This window comes from Callorhinus ursinus, unplaced genomic scaffold (genome assembly GCF_003265705.2).
Source record: "Callorhinus ursinus isolate GAN/ISIS: 27379988/994484 unplaced genomic scaffold, GSC_fseal_2.0 scaffold52, whole genome shotgun sequence".
Taxonomy (NCBI): Eukaryota; Metazoa; Chordata; class Mammalia; order Carnivora; family Otariidae; genus Callorhinus; species Callorhinus ursinus.
In genome coordinates, this window is record NW_027397114.1 from 8876334 (window position 1) to 8890599 (window position 14266).

A 14266-nucleotide genomic window follows, 5' to 3' on the forward strand; every position below is an offset into this window, starting at 1 on the left:
CCTCTCTCAGCCTTGCGCTCCGCCCGCTGTCTCTGCCGCCGCAGCCCGGCCCAGGAGCGCAGAGCCGGGGGCACTGGCCCCGCAGCCTACCCGCCCTCCGGGCCGCGTGCCGGCTGCAGCCGACATGGGGGGTCACTAAGAGCGAGCACTCTTTCCCTCTGGCACCTCCCCAGGCCACTGGCTACTGGACCCCTGCCAGCGAGCCTCGGGCACCTCTGGCCCCCAGTCGGGCGCCTGGCACAGCCCTCCGCTCTGCCTCTCAGGCTCTGAGCATCGTGTCCCCGCCCCCCCCCGCCCGCGCCTGGGACACCTGGGTCCCCCGGCGGCCCCGAGGAGAGGGGCGGGGGGGGGCATGAAGCCGTTGGAGAAATTTTTGAAGAAGCAGACGTCGCAGCTGGCGGGGCGAACGGTGGCGGGAGGTCCCGGCGGGGGTCCGGGAAGCTGCGGCGGGCCTGGCGGGGGCGGGGGACCTGGCGGGGGCGGCGGTCCAACCGGAGGACTGCGGCCGCTGCAGCGGCGTCAGAGCGTGTCTCGCCTGCTGCTCCCCGCTTTCCTCCGGGAGCCCCCCGCCGAGCCGGGGCTGGAGCCACCCCCTGAAGAGGAAGGGGGAGAGCCGGCGGGGGTCGCGGAGGAGCTCGGCAGCGGGGGGCCCTGTTGGCTACAGCTCGAGGAGGTGCCGGGGCCCGGGCCGCTCGGGGGAGGGGGACCCCTGCGCTCCCCTTCCTCGTACTCCTCTGACGAGCTGTCCCCGGGCGAGCCCCTGACCTCCCCGCCCTGGGCCCCCCTGGGCGCCCCCGAGCGGCCGGAGCATCTTCTGAACCGGGTGCTGGAGCGGCTCGCCGGAGGGGCCACCAGGGACAGCGCCGCCTCAGGTATGGCTCATCCATCCCGGAGCAGGGGGTTGCTACCTGGTTCCTCTTCCTTGCCCTTGGACAGTGGGGGTGGCGCTATGCCGGGAGCCTCGGTGTGGGGTTGAGCGGTCAGCTGAAGTGGGGCAGCGGCCTAGGAGAGGAACAGACCCTTATGCAGAAGGGAAGCGGCAGTGCCACCTTCCTCCCTGTAGCAGCCTCACCCACAGAGAAGCTGAACCTCTTTCCTTAAGCCACCCTTCCTTTCTCCTGGACATTTTACCCACAGATTCTCATGGGTCCCTGATGTTGACTACCTCCTTCTGTGGCCCCAAATTAAGGCCTGACACACTAAGATGCGCTCCACCCCCCCCACCCCCACCCCAAGAGGTGCTTTCTAAGACCTGAAAGACCTTCTAGGAGTCCCTGATTCTGTCTAGAAGCCCCACAGCACAGGGCTGGCTGGCCCACTCAGTGGGGCAGTGCCAGACAGGCTCAGGGCCCAAGCTGCCTTTTGGGCTCAGGCAAAGGGATGCATTGTCCTTAGCAGCTTGGGGGGAAGGAGGTGTCCTAATTGGGGGTTGGCTCAGAAGGTGTTTGTTGGGGGAGAGGTGGCTGGGCGGACAGACATCAGGACCCTGCAGCATCCTGGGGGGGGGGGTGGTTCTGAGCCTCTCCGACTCCTGCCCTTCCCAAGACAGGCCTCAACACACGGTCTCTTTAAAAAATAATAGCCACACCCTGAGAAGCTTATTCCCTAAATGATGATGCTATTTCACCACTCCCCACCAGCACCCCTACTAAGAGGACTTTGAGGAAACTGAGGCCCCAAACTGCTGGTTGGTGGTGGAGGTAGAAGACCGATGGGTCTTTAGGTCTGCCTCTCAGCATTTCACTAAGCCCAGCAGGGTCTGAGGATGGGAGCCCTGGCTGAGGGTCTAAAGATGAGGGTTTCACACTTTGCTCTTAGACCTCTGCGGGGATCCTGGACCTAGGCTTGTGGAATAGGACACTGCTCCACTAGATTTTTCTCAAGACCTGGGTCCTCTCCTTGGCTCAGCTGTCGTTGCCCTGGGGAGCTGACACCTTTTGGATTTAATTAGAAAAATATCAGACACACACAGCTCTCCTAACCATAACTTCCCGCCTACACCACACACCCTGTGTCTCTATGACACATTCCCTGGGGAGGCTGTGCATTGGACCAGAGCCTGGCTTGGAAGAGACAGACGCCAAACTGTAGCCCCCATAGCAGCATCTCCCCCACTCTGCCCCATGTTCCTCTTCCTTTGCTCTGGCTTGGCTCTCCCGTGAGATAGATAGGAAGAACGTTGGGCATCCCTATTCCTTGTCGCCATCTTTGGAGCCAGGGGTCACGGTTGGGGTTCTCAGACTCACTTTATGAACATAGCAGGGTAGAGAGGCAAAGAGGAAAAGGGAGAATCTGTCTTTCCCCTTCCACAGGGACCTGGTGCCACACACTCTGCCTGGTCTCTCGTGGGGAAGGACTCTTAAATTTGTTGTCACCCTAGTACCTGGGCTGACAAGCTAGATGTCCAGAGTAACTGCTTTGGGGAACCTCAAACTAGTCCCAGGGTAAATGAGAATCACCTTAACCTGCCACTCTGATATTCTCCAACATAACCAATGTTCTCAAGCCATCTTGGCTTCCTCCCACAGTGTGTAGGAGGGGGACTTACAGAAGTTATCCTCAAACCAGTCAAAGGCTCGCAAACACCTAAGCAGCCCTATCTAACCTCTGTGCTCTACCCTGACACGCAGCTTGCCTCAGGCATATTGAGAAAAGAACAAAGACTCAGCAGTCTGGGTTTCTACTCCAGCTCCAGGCAAGTCCCTCCTGACTCTGGGCCTCAGTTTCTCATTTGTGAAATGCAACAGTTGAAGTAGAGGATCTGGTGTTGGTTCTCCTCCTCTACCTTCATGACTAGAAACAGAGGCTAGGGGATGGTGAGCCAAGGGACGTCAGAAGCCTTGGTTTTGTCCTGGGGCAGTGCCTGGGGACCTGGCCCTAACCTGTCCTGGTGAGGACACCTGGCTCCCTCCCTGCGCCCTGCCTGTCTCTGTGTGCCAGGCTGCCCTGCCCCACCCCAGGGCTGGCTGCAAGTCAGGGCGACCTTGTACCTGGCTGACTGGCTGAGCCAGGCCCAGATGGGGGAGTGGAGGGGAAAAGGGTGGTGAGAGCCACTCCCCTCCACCCTTCCCTCGTTAACCCTTCCATCTCTGGGCATCCAGAGGACACAGGGCTTCTATTTAAAGGCTTTTGGGATCAAAGAGATGGTAGTCACTCCCTCTCCTTTTTAATGGGGCTGGTTCTCACCTGCCCAGTTGGAACTCAGAGCTGTTAGGTAGGGAGTAGGGAGGGGAGGAGGGATACAGAGACAGACAGACAGACACACACACACACACACACACACACACACACACACACCACTGACCCTAACCTTTGTGTTTACAAGTTCTTTGTCTAGAGACACTTCTGTGGTTGACCTCTTTTTTGGGGCAGATCTCAAGCTTGGTGTATTATCTGACCAGCTTCCCACATGCATTGAAGAGTAGTGGGCGTGGCCATCAAAGGGCGCCCCCTCCTTCCCTCCAGCTGCTTTGGCAGCTGCCAACCCCACCCCCGCAGCGGCTGCCCAGAACCTTCACACGTGTGTGTGTGTGTGTGTGTGTGTGTGTGTGTGTGCGCGCGCGCGCGCACGCATGCTGCTGTGCAAGCATGACGGGGCAGGTGGCTGGGGCTCCAGCCTGGCTAAGGAAAACTCACTCTAGGAGGCTAGGGCGGGTGGTAGTGAGTGTCCAGTCGGGTCCTGGGAGTGCCCGCCTGACATCAGTGGCGCCAATTGATCTCTACAGATATCCTGCTGGATGACATCGTCCTCACCCATTCTCTCTTCCTCCCCACGGAGAAATTTCTGCAGGAGCTACACCAGTAATATCCTTTTATGGAGCTTGCAATAGGGGAGGTCAGGAGGAGGCCACTCCCCCTACCCCACATGTGATATCAGGGCCTGGGCGCTTCCCTAGGAAACACACCTGGGTTTCAATTCCAGGGGTTTTACTCACCAGCTGTGTGACCTTGGGCAGACCACCTAACCTCCTGGGGCCTCAGTTTCCTCTTCTGTAAAAAGGGGGTAAATATCACCTGCGCTGCCTACCTATGGGGCTGCTGTGGAGATCCATCTGATAGTTGATGGGGAAGTGCTCTGGAGACTGCAGAGCCCTGTACAAATGTAAGGTGTTATTATTCTATTAAGAGAGCCTCTCTCCCCACTGAATTGTTGCTCTAAACATCTGGTTGCCCAGTGGGTTATTATAGGGTCCGATGTAAACATCAGGTCACGGCTCTGCTTCGGTGGGGTCTGCTAGAGACAGGCCACTGGCCGGGCTATTCGTAGGGTCTCATGTAAGCAGAGGGCCTCACACTGAGTTATTTTAGGATCTAATTGTACATGTCAGGCCACTGAGTAGAATACCGTAGGCTCTCTTAGAAACACCAGGCCTTACACTGAGGTATGGTCAGGTTTGTGGTAAGCATCATTGGCCTTTATCAGCTCCAGGTTATGAGCTGGTCAGAGGTCGGGTGGGTCCAGGCAGGCTATCTCCAGGTGAAATTCAAACAGGCAGGATGTGGTCAGATGGACGTGGTCAAGTGGGTGCCATCCCTACCTACTCTGAGCAAAAGCCCAGGCTGGGGCATGAAGGGGTCTTGGCTCCAGGGACCCCTCGACCTCTCTTCTCCCTGGCCCCAGACCTAGAGAATATTTGGGAGGGTTTAGCTACCCACTGCTTCTCATCCCCCTTCCCAGTTTCCTCAGGTCTGCCCGCCCAGGGCTTTTTCTTAACTAAGGGGTCAGTTTTGTTTGGGCAGGAGGCATGGAGGGCCCTGAGGGGCTGGGCCGGAAGCAGGCCTGTCTAGCCATGCTCCTTCATTTCCTGGACACCTACCAGGGGCTGCTGCAGGAGGAAGAGGGGGCCGGCCGCATCATCAAGGTGGGCCTGGGAAGAGAAGGCGGGTGAGCAGGCTATTAGCTCTGGAAGGGGGCTCCTTTGAAGGAGCCATACTCCTCAAGCTGGGTACCTGCAAGAGAAGATGCCAGTGGACCTCTCAGTTTATATGGTTCCTCTATGTTCAAAGACACGGAGACCCTGCCCCAGCCCTTGCCGATAGCAAAGTTTGGGATGAGACCCCTGCCTTTATCTTCTCTCTCCTCTGCTCCCCAGGATCTGTACCTGCTGATCATGAAGGATGAGTCCCTTTACCAGGACCTCCGAGAGGACACATTGAGGCTGCACCAGCTTGTGGAAACAGTGGAGCTAAAGTGAGGGGAATGGGCTGGGGGAGGGATGGACAGAAGTCCCCCGTGTTCCTCTATCATGGGAACTGCCTCTGGCCTTCTGACTCCAATGTGGTTTTATTTCAGCCCCTTCCTCTTGCTAGAGGGTAGCACAGAGCATGGCCTCCAGTCACTTTCTTGTCCATTCTCTCATCCATTTCTTTGTTAATCCAGTGGTGTACTGGTACATATTTAACAACCAGCATTTCGGGGGGAAAAAGAAAAGCCCCTATTTGTAGCTTTTGCTGATTCCCATGGTGTGAATTCTCTCACTGGCTGATTTCCAGCTACCGACATGACATCACTGAATGTGAAGTTGCGAAGAAATGTGCAGTAGCAGGCCATTATGTAGTATTTTCACCCCACAAATCCAAGAGAGGTAAATAACATCAAGAGCATAGATAATAGCAAAATATAGTAAAACAGTATACTACCTTTTGTGGTAATAATTTGGCTAGAAGTTTATAAAACATTTTTTTTTATTAATGGCTGTATAAAAACCCATAGGCAGAATCGCACCAAATTTCACAATCTGCTCTCATGAGCCAATGTGAGCCAGCTTCAGGACTCCACTGCATCTGTCCATCCGTCCATCCATCCCTCTGACCATTTCAGTCTCTCTCCACTCCATTCCCACCACCACGACCCTCGTTTAGGCCTCATTAGCTCTCACCTGGATTATTGCCACAGCCTCCTGCCCAGGGCTTCAGCTCATGGTCTTGCGTCCTCTCCCTTCTTATGCTGACACCAGAGAGATCTTTCCAGTTTGACGACATCATGCTCCCATTTCAAAAACATCCAGGGCTCCTTACTGCCCACAAGACAAAATTGTAACACCCTTGCACAGCATTCAATGCCCCTGCCTTTCTGCTGATGCTTCCCGCCTCATCTCCCACATCCCCCAGCCCCCACGACACTCCCTATACACCCCACCATTCCCTGAACTCCTGGGCATTCCCAACCCCAAATTCCTGCCGTCCTTTACATGGTTCACCCAAGAGGGACCACTCTGTACCGCTTCTCTTTCTGTTGTCCTTCAGTGCTCTGCTCCAGTCAAATACCATCTTCCCAATGAAAGATCCCCCTCCCTCATGCCAACAGAACTCTCCTTGTACCTTTGTTAGATCACCTAACACCTCCTGTCTCGTGTTAGAAGTAGCTGTATACACGTCTGTCTCCCTCCCAGGCTGTGAAGTCCTTGTTGGCAAAATTCAGGAAACAGCGGATGACCTACACCTACCATGTGCCAAGTAGTGTGCTAGGTCTGGAGGGTGGAAAAAAAAAAAATCCAGGAAGAACTAAGCCTAGCCCTCAAAAGCTCTCAGTCTTGCAGAAGAGATAAGATATGCACATAAATATTAGGCTGGTGTCCTACAGCAGTTGATGCCCAAAAGTGACCTTTCCTGGTGTGTGGGGTGGATCAGAGAATTCATGGAAGATGTAGCATATGATCTGGGTCACTCGAACAGTTGTCCCATGCTGGTCATTGTCTCCCTTCTGACCTCCTTCACCACTTTCTGAACCTGGTGCTGGTGCATCCTTGACTCGGTTCTGATAATCCCTTGCTTGATGTTGCCTGCTTGGCACTCCATATGCATGACAGAACTTCCTGACGCCCAGCTCTGTCCATGCCAGGATCCCAGAGGAAAGCCAGCCACCCAGCAAGCAAGTGAAACCACTCTTCCGTCACTTCCGCCGCATCGACTCCTGTCTGCAGACCCGAGTGGCCTTCCGGGGCTCTGATGAGAGTGAGTATGGGCATCAAGATGGGCAGAGCTTCCAGAGCGGCTCAGAGGGCCCTTGGGGGCCTCTGGGTTTTAGGGCACCTTAGGTGGAGTCTCCTGGTGTAGTAGAACCTGTCCTTTCGACAGCCTGTTTCTCAGAAGCCAGCCGATTGAAGGTTAGGGGTGAGATGGGCTGGGAAACAGACGTGAGCTGGAGGGGCCTGTGTCAGCGCTGTCATTCTGCCTTCTAATTCAAAGCCACCTTCCTGTCTCTGCCCAGTCTTCTGCCGGGTCTACATGCCTGACCACTCTTACGTGACCATTCGCAGCCGCCTCTCGGCGTCTGTGCAGGACATCCTGGGCTCTGTGACAGAGAAATTGCAGTACTCGGAGGAGCCTGCGGGGCGTGAGGACTCCCTCATCCTGGTAGCTGTGGCTTCCTCCGGAGGTGAGGCTCGGGAAGAGCTGGGCAGGGGGGTGGGCAGGAGAGGAGAAACTCACAAGCCCAGTGCTCTGGAGCAGGGGTAAAGACGAATTGTAGGCCCTGGCTACCCGAAGTGTGGTCCTGGGACCAGCCACATGAGCATCACCTACCTGGGAGCTTATTAAAACTGCAGTACCTCACACCCTACTCCAGACCCACCGATTCAGAATGAGCATTTTAACAAGATTCCCAGGCAATTCTTATGCATATTAAAGTTTGGAAAGCACTGGTCCAAGACACTTGGATTCGGATCCAGGTGATTGTCTCTTCCTTACCTTGGGATCTGGTTCTTTAACCTCCCAGAGCATCTGAGGATGCTACGTTTTTGAGGCTAAAAAAACACAGGGTGGGCCTCCAACCCCTGTGGGAAGGCAGAAATCCTGCCATGTGGCCAGAGCTCTATCTTCCTCTGAGGCAAGAAAAAAAGTTCCAGTGCCATCGGGATGATAGAATGAGAGAAGAGCGGTGGAAGAATGTTGGGGGTAAAAAGGAGGTTATGAATGCAAGAGAAATCGTGATCTGAAAAATTTCAGATAAATATGGCATAAATTGGTGATAACATAACACAAGTCCCATTAGTCTAGAACATGTCTGTGCAGGGGTAGGAGTTTCCAGACGGGATGGCGACAGTGGCTGGGGGTTGTGAGGGTGCAGGTGGCTGGGGCTGAGGCAGAGCAGCTCATTCTCCTGCAGAGAAGGTCCTTCTCCAGCCCACTGAAGACTGTGTCTTCACCACGCTGGGCATCAACAGCCACCTGTTTGCCTGCACGCGGGACAGCTTAGAGGCCCTGGTAAGAACCCCGTGGCAAGGCCTTGGCTGGGAGCCAGGGCCCAGAGGGGTTGTGGGCAGAACCTGACAATCCCAGAGTGGAGTCCAGCCCCTATGCCCCTGCCTGCCACCAGATGCCCCTCCCTGAGGAGATCCAGGTCTCCCCTGGAGACACAGAGATCCACCGAGTGGAGCCCGAGGACGTTGCCAACCACCTTACTGCCTTCCACTGGGAGCTCTTCCGATGTGTGCACGAGGTGGGGATTGTGGCTGGTGCTGGGCCGGGGGCCTGGAGGGAGGATTGTGCCAACGTGGGGGGCCTGGAGACAGGCACCGCATGCAGCTGAACTTGGGGTTAGAAGGCTGGCTGGCAGGGAGCCCTTGGGCAATTCCCTAACTCACCCCAGACCCTCTGAGCCTTAGGTCCCCCATCTGAAAAAAAAAAAAGAGCAAAGAGAGAGACCCCCTTAGTAAGGTGGGTCTTACATAGGACCTGATTCATGGTTAGTACTTTTAAACCATTCTCTATTAAAGAAAGAAAATAAGGCAGTCACAATAATGTCTATCAGGTGGTTCAAGGACCTGGCACCTAGTAAGTGCTCGGTAAATAGTAGAGTATGATTAATGTTGCTCCCCTCCCCCCAATCTCTGTTGCAACCTGTCTTGGCCCCGTTTTTTTCCTATTTGCCCCTCCTCCCGCGCCCGCCCTCCGGCCCTTCCCTCCACCGCTGGCGCCGCCACCTACCCACCTCTGATGTCCCCACGCGCCCGCGCCGCCACGCCACCATGGGTGCAGCTGGAATTCGTGGACTACGTGTTCCACGGGGAGCGCGGCCGCCGGGAGACGGCCAACCTGGAGCTGCTGCTGCAGCGGTGCAGCGAGGTCACGCACTGGGTGGCCACCGAGGTGCTGCTCTGCGAGGCCCCGGGCAAGCGCGCGCAGCTGCTCAAGAAGTTCCTCAAGATCGCGGCCATGTGAGTGCGGCCGGGCGGCGAAGGGGGAGGGCGGAGCCTCCCCCCCATCCCCGGGCGCTCACTGACCCCACCTCGCACCCCCCGCAGCTGCAAGCAGAACCAAGACCTGCTGTCCTTCTACGCCGTGGTCATGGGGCTGGACAACGCCGCCGTCAGCCGCCTGCGCCTCACCTGGGAGGTGATGACACGGCTGCCCTTTCCTCTCCTCCCGCCTGTGCTGGCCCGGCTGTGGGGCGCGGGGCGGGGGTCTTGGCCTCCCGGGTGCACCCCAGTGCGGTCTCCGGCGGCCGCTGCAGGCCGGTCGGCCACCTTTGTGCCGGGCGGAAGGAGGCGCCCTCTTCTGGCAGATCCAGCCCCCGGGGCACGCAGCTTGGCTAATGGACCCTGTGTCTGTGCAAAATCGTAAAGAGCCTGAATCCCCGCTGGAGTGGGGGCAGGCAGCCCAGACCAGGTCGCAGACTTGGATACTGGATTTCAGCCAGCACTCAGTGAGGCCCCTCGTGCATGGCGTAAGCCTAAGCAGAAGCTCGAATTCCCCAGAATAATTCGTTCCCCTGGGCTGCTTCCAGCTCCCCAGACCGCACCAAGGGCTGACTCTATTTCCCCACCCACCAGCTTGCCAGCCCCCTGCAAGACAGCCAGGCCCCTTCCCCCTCTGACACGTGGGGATTAGCCAGAGCTGCCGTGAAACCCAAGGAGCTCCACTTTGACATTCCTTCTCCTTCCTTCAAACTCTCTGCAGAAGCTGCCAGGGAAATTCAAGAACTTGTTCCGCAAATTTGAGAACCTGACAGTGAGTGGGTTCAGCTCTTTATCTGCCCCTGGACTTGTACCCCAGAGGCCCTCTGTTCCCATTAACCTGCTTCCTCAAGCTTCCCTGCAAGGTTTTTAGTGCCTGAGACTGTCCCCAGCCCATGCTGGGAGGGGAGGGGTGGGAGGATTGTTGCCCTCTTTTTCCTTGGAGAAGGGAGAACAGTCAAGCCCCTCCCCACCTCACCCCCAGCCAGACACCCATACATGTCCCTCTCTGATCAGAGATGGATCTCGGGCAGGGGGATGAGGGAAGAGTAGCGGGCATCTTTAAGGTGCACTGGGACTATCTGCCCCCTTACCTCTCTTCCGTGGAATGCCAGGACCCCTGCAGGAACCACAAAAGCTACCGAGAAGTGATCTCCAAGATGAAACCTCCTGTGATTCCCTTCGTGCCTCTGATCCTCAAAGGTGAGAGTCACTCCTGTGCCCTTCTAACCACGCTCTCTGTGTCGCAGTTCTGGCTCTCAACCCCTGGCACTCAGCTCTGAGTGCCCACCTGGACAGGAGCCCCCTAGTGAGGGGCTGTGGGGGAGGGGAAGGGCCCATTGGACCTCCTCTCTTCTTCCTCACATGGGCTTCTCCTCTATCCCCTAGACTTGACTTTCCTGCACGAGGGGAGTAAGACCCTTGTCGATGGTTTGGTGAACATTGAGAAGCTGGTGAGTACCACTGCCGACCCTGGCCTGGGCACGGGGGCTGGCATTCTTCCCCTCTCCTGGCAGTGCCCTAAAGACAGCAGCCTTCCTCCTTAGTGCCCAGCTTGCCTGACAGACTCCTGACTGTCCCTGGTGGCATTGCTGTGGCAACCCGCCCACGGAGAGGCAAAGCTGACAGGCAGCTGGGGGGGGGCGGCGGGGGGCACAACCCCACCTCTCCTCATGCCCATTACACCCCTCCGTTGGTTCTTCAGACATCCTCCAGAATTAGACCCTGGAGGGAGCAGGGTCAAACCAGCAGAGTTGGAGAACGGAGCAAGGGGAGCATTAGAGGGGGGAGCATCTTTCTGTACCCTTTTTAGGGCTCATTCCTTGTCATCTCCCAGCATTCAGTGGCTGAAAAAGTGAGGACAATCCGCAAATACCGGAGCCGGCCCCTTTGTGAGTACCCAGGATTCTGAGAGTTTCACAGGTAGAACTCTGCCTGAGTGAGAGGCTTCTGGGAGGAGTCCCTGCTCGGTTCTTCGTTTTCTTAAACTTGTCAGCTCTCCACCCTCTCCTTGGCCTCCCCGGGGGCCCTCCTGCCCAGCACCTGTCCCAATCCACACCCCTCTCCTCTGGCTGGTATGCACGGTAGAGCGAGAAGGGATGCTGGGAGCCTGAATGCTTCTCTCGTCACACCCCCAGGCCTGGATATGGAGGCATCCCCCCATCACCTGCAGACCAAGGCCTATGTGCGCCAGTTCCAGGTCATCGACAACCAGAACCTCCTCTTTGAGCTCTCCTACAAGCTGGAGGCTAATAGTCAGTGAGAACAGAGGTTCTGGTCAGTGCCCCACCACGGTCCTCGGGCACCTGGCACTCAAGCACTTTGCACGATGTCCCAACTCACCCCTGACATCTTTCCGCTGGAGCAACTTCCTGCCCCTCAGGAAAGAGTCAGATGGACTTACCCCTGGACCCATAAGCCTGTTCATCCTGCTGAAGTCCTGTCCGCCTTGCTCTTTCCAGCCGAAACTGTACTCTGCTGGTTCCTGCCCTTGCAGGGAAGGGGGGCAGAATGCTCCTTCCTCTGTCCCCTCCTATCAAGGTCCAGTCCAGAGATGGAGTTTCCAACCTCCTCCCGAGCAGGCAGGAAAGCTGCCCACCCTCCTGTCTCACAGAGCGGAATCGTGGGAGGGATTGGCGGCCTTCCTTTCCCCCCCTGTCCAGCCTCTCCCTGGTCAGGGCTGGGACCCCTGGATGTACTGCCCTGGAATAGTATATCGCCCCTGTGTCTGTGTGCGTGTGTGTGCACCTGTCCCCTTTAAGAAGCAGGAGTGCATCCGGTAATTGAGAGAGGGTGTTGTGTGTAGAGGGGTCCTTCTGTTTGGTGCTACCCTGGTCTACTCTGCCCTGCGGTGGTGTGGGGTGCTTTCACCACCCCCATCACTCCCTGCTCAGCTCCTTTTGCTGCCCTGCATGCCCAAGCCTGTGGGTGAAGCTCTTCGTGGGGCAGGGGGCAACCTGTCAGCCCTTGGGAGCCCCCACGCAGGCCTCCCCAAGGTCTCTGGGTGGGCTCCAATGAGAGGGTAAAAGATGCTCAGGGAAACACAGGCCTAAGCTCCCTACAGGACGCTCCCTCTGCATTGCGGGGTGGGATGTGGCGGTACCAGGAGTTGGAGGTGTCTGGGGCCCACCCTCCTGCTTTGGGGGTGTCTCCTGCTAAGAATGGAGCTGTCACCCCCCTTCTGGCTCCTCTGGGGGACACCAACCACATGGTCTCCAGCCTTCCTGCCTGTCTTGACTCCCCCTGGGTCCTCCCCGTCAGAGCTGGGGTGGGGCGGATCCCTGTACCCAGAAGTGAGAGGGGAGGCAATGGCCAAACCTGTCAAGGCGGAACTGGACGGTGGTGATGCCTTTAATACCTCTCTGTCTCCCCACCGTCTCCCACACGGGCCTCCAGGGTTGAGGGGCGCAGGGCTCCTGGCAGCTACTGGGTGAGGTTTCCTGGCACAGCCTCACCCACCTTTCTGGCACCCCCTCTTTCCCTTCTGAAGAGGAAGCGGCGGCAACAGTGAAAGCCCCTGCTGTTCCTGTTCCGAGGGTGTACATATTTTTTACCAAAAGCTCTGGAATTGTACATTTATTTTTTAAAACTCCAAGAGGGGAAGAGCCTTGTATCATATGTAAACATTGTATCATAGGTTATGTTGTACAGTCCCTTTTCTACAGTGGTCCTTCTGGTTCCTGCCACAGAAAAGATGTGTATGGGCTCCCCACCCCCAGCCGCACATACACAGGCACCATGTCGCCTCCTCCATCCCCTACAGACAGTGACCAGAGCCCGCGCCCCTCCCCCCGCCCCCTTCCTCCCTGCCCCGGCCCACGTGCACTCCTCTCCCTGTGGCCACCCTTCCTCCCTCCCCGCTCAGCAGCCTGCTCACGCAGCTCCCACAGCCCTTCTCAAGCCCTGGGGTCTGCGCCGCCGCCCGCCCCTAGCCTTGATGCCGGCCCCGCCGCTCCCCAGCTTTGCCAGAGTGAACCGCGTGTCCCGGACAGGCTCGGGTGTCTGCAGAAACCCCTGGGGGTGAGAAAAAGCTGATAAAGTCTATGAATCAAGCTGCTTGCTGTTCTCCATTCTGTTCCTCTGAGGTTGGGGGCAGGGGGTGAGGGAGGGAAGAGGGGACCCCCCCTCAGTGCACTGGGCCCCTCAGCAGGGCTGTTCTGGAATAACTGAGAATGTGGTTGAGAGGGAAAGGTGCCAACCTCATGAGGCTTGTCACACAGTGTCCGGCCTGGGTGGCTCAGTCGGTTAAGTGTCTGCCTTCGGCTCAGGTCATGATCCCAGGGTCCTGGGTTCGAGCCCCGCATTGGGCTCCCTGCTCAGCAGGAAGCTGGCTTCTCCCTCTGCCCCTCCCCCCGCTCTTGCTCTCTGTCTCTCTGTCTCTCTCTCTCTGACAAGTAAATAAAATCTTTTTTAAAAAATAAAAAAATAAAAACAGTGGCAATACCAGTATCAGTGAGGAAGTGAAGCAACTGGAACCTTTATATGCCATTGGCAGGAGCATACATTGGTACAGCCACTTTGGAAACCTGCTTGGCAGTGTCTACCAAAACTAAATGTACACCTGACCTATGACCCAGAATTTCCATTCCCAAGAGTAATCAGTGCTGTGTCTACTGAAAGACATGGACAGCAGTGATCACAACAGTTTCATTAACGACAATGAACTGGAGAAAGCTCAGCTGTCCTTCAACAGGTGAATGGATAAATCAAGTGTGCTATCTTCTTGTAATGGAATACTACATAGCAAAAACAAAGAACAAACAACTACCCGCACGAATGAATCTCAGACATAATATTGAGTAAAAAAAAACACAAAAAACAAAAACCCAGACACATAAAGACTACAAATTGTAGGATTCTGTTTAAGAGAAGTTCAAGAGCAGGCAAAATTAATCTATGGGGATAAAGTAAAAATGGGGTTTCTTGATGGGCAGGGGAGAGTATTGACTGGGAAGGGGCATGAAGAAGCCCTCTGTAGTGATAAAAATATTCTATATCTTGACCTGAGTGTGTGTGTGTGTGTGTGTGTGTGTGTGTGTGTGTGTGGTGTGCTCACTGAATTGTGAGATTATACATTTCACTGTAGGTAT

At 56.3% G+C, this 14266-nt stretch overlaps 1 protein-coding gene across 2 annotated transcripts; it reads left to right on the forward strand.

Moving 5' to 3' along the window:
* The first annotated feature begins 6 nt into the window (after positions 1 to 6).
* RAPGEFL1 (Rap guanine nucleotide exchange factor like 1) lies at positions 7 to 13228 on the forward strand. Of its 2 annotated transcripts, none has more exons than XM_073883882.1 (15): positions 7 to 872; positions 3726 to 3804; positions 4727 to 4862; positions 5094 to 5191; positions 6842 to 6954; positions 7211 to 7378; positions 8108 to 8205; positions 8318 to 8440; positions 8980 to 9158; positions 9246 to 9336; positions 9901 to 9951; positions 10292 to 10379; positions 10566 to 10630; positions 10990 to 11068; positions 11315 to 13228. In XM_073883882.1, the coding sequence occupies exons 1-15, from the start codon at positions 353 to 355 to the stop codon at positions 11437 to 11439; spliced, it is 2013 nt and encodes a 670-aa protein (XP_073739983.1). In that variant the 5' UTR covers positions 7 to 352; the 3' UTR covers positions 11440 to 13228. The 2 variants fall into 2 exon arrangements, with proteins under 2 accessions (XP_073739983.1, XP_073739984.1); XM_073883883.1 differs by having other exon boundaries at positions 11014 to 11068.
* The last annotated feature ends 1038 nt before the right edge of the window (positions 13229 to 14266 follow it).

Bases quoted from the DNA above. Each gene is read 5' to 3' on its own strand.
- RAPGEFL1 (XM_073883882.1), top strand. From the start codon at position 353: ATGAAGCCGTTGGAGAAATTTTTGAAGAAGCAGACGTCGCAGCTGGCG. The intron at 3,805-4,726 runs ATATCCTTTTAT...CTAAGGGGTCAG, and splicing joins CTGCAGGAGCTACACCAGTA to TTTTGTTTGGGCAGGAGGCA. The intron at 7,379-8,107 runs GTGAGGCTCGGG...ATTCTCCTGCAG, and splicing joins AGCTGTGGCTTCCTCCGGAG to AGAAGGTCCTTCTCCAGCCC.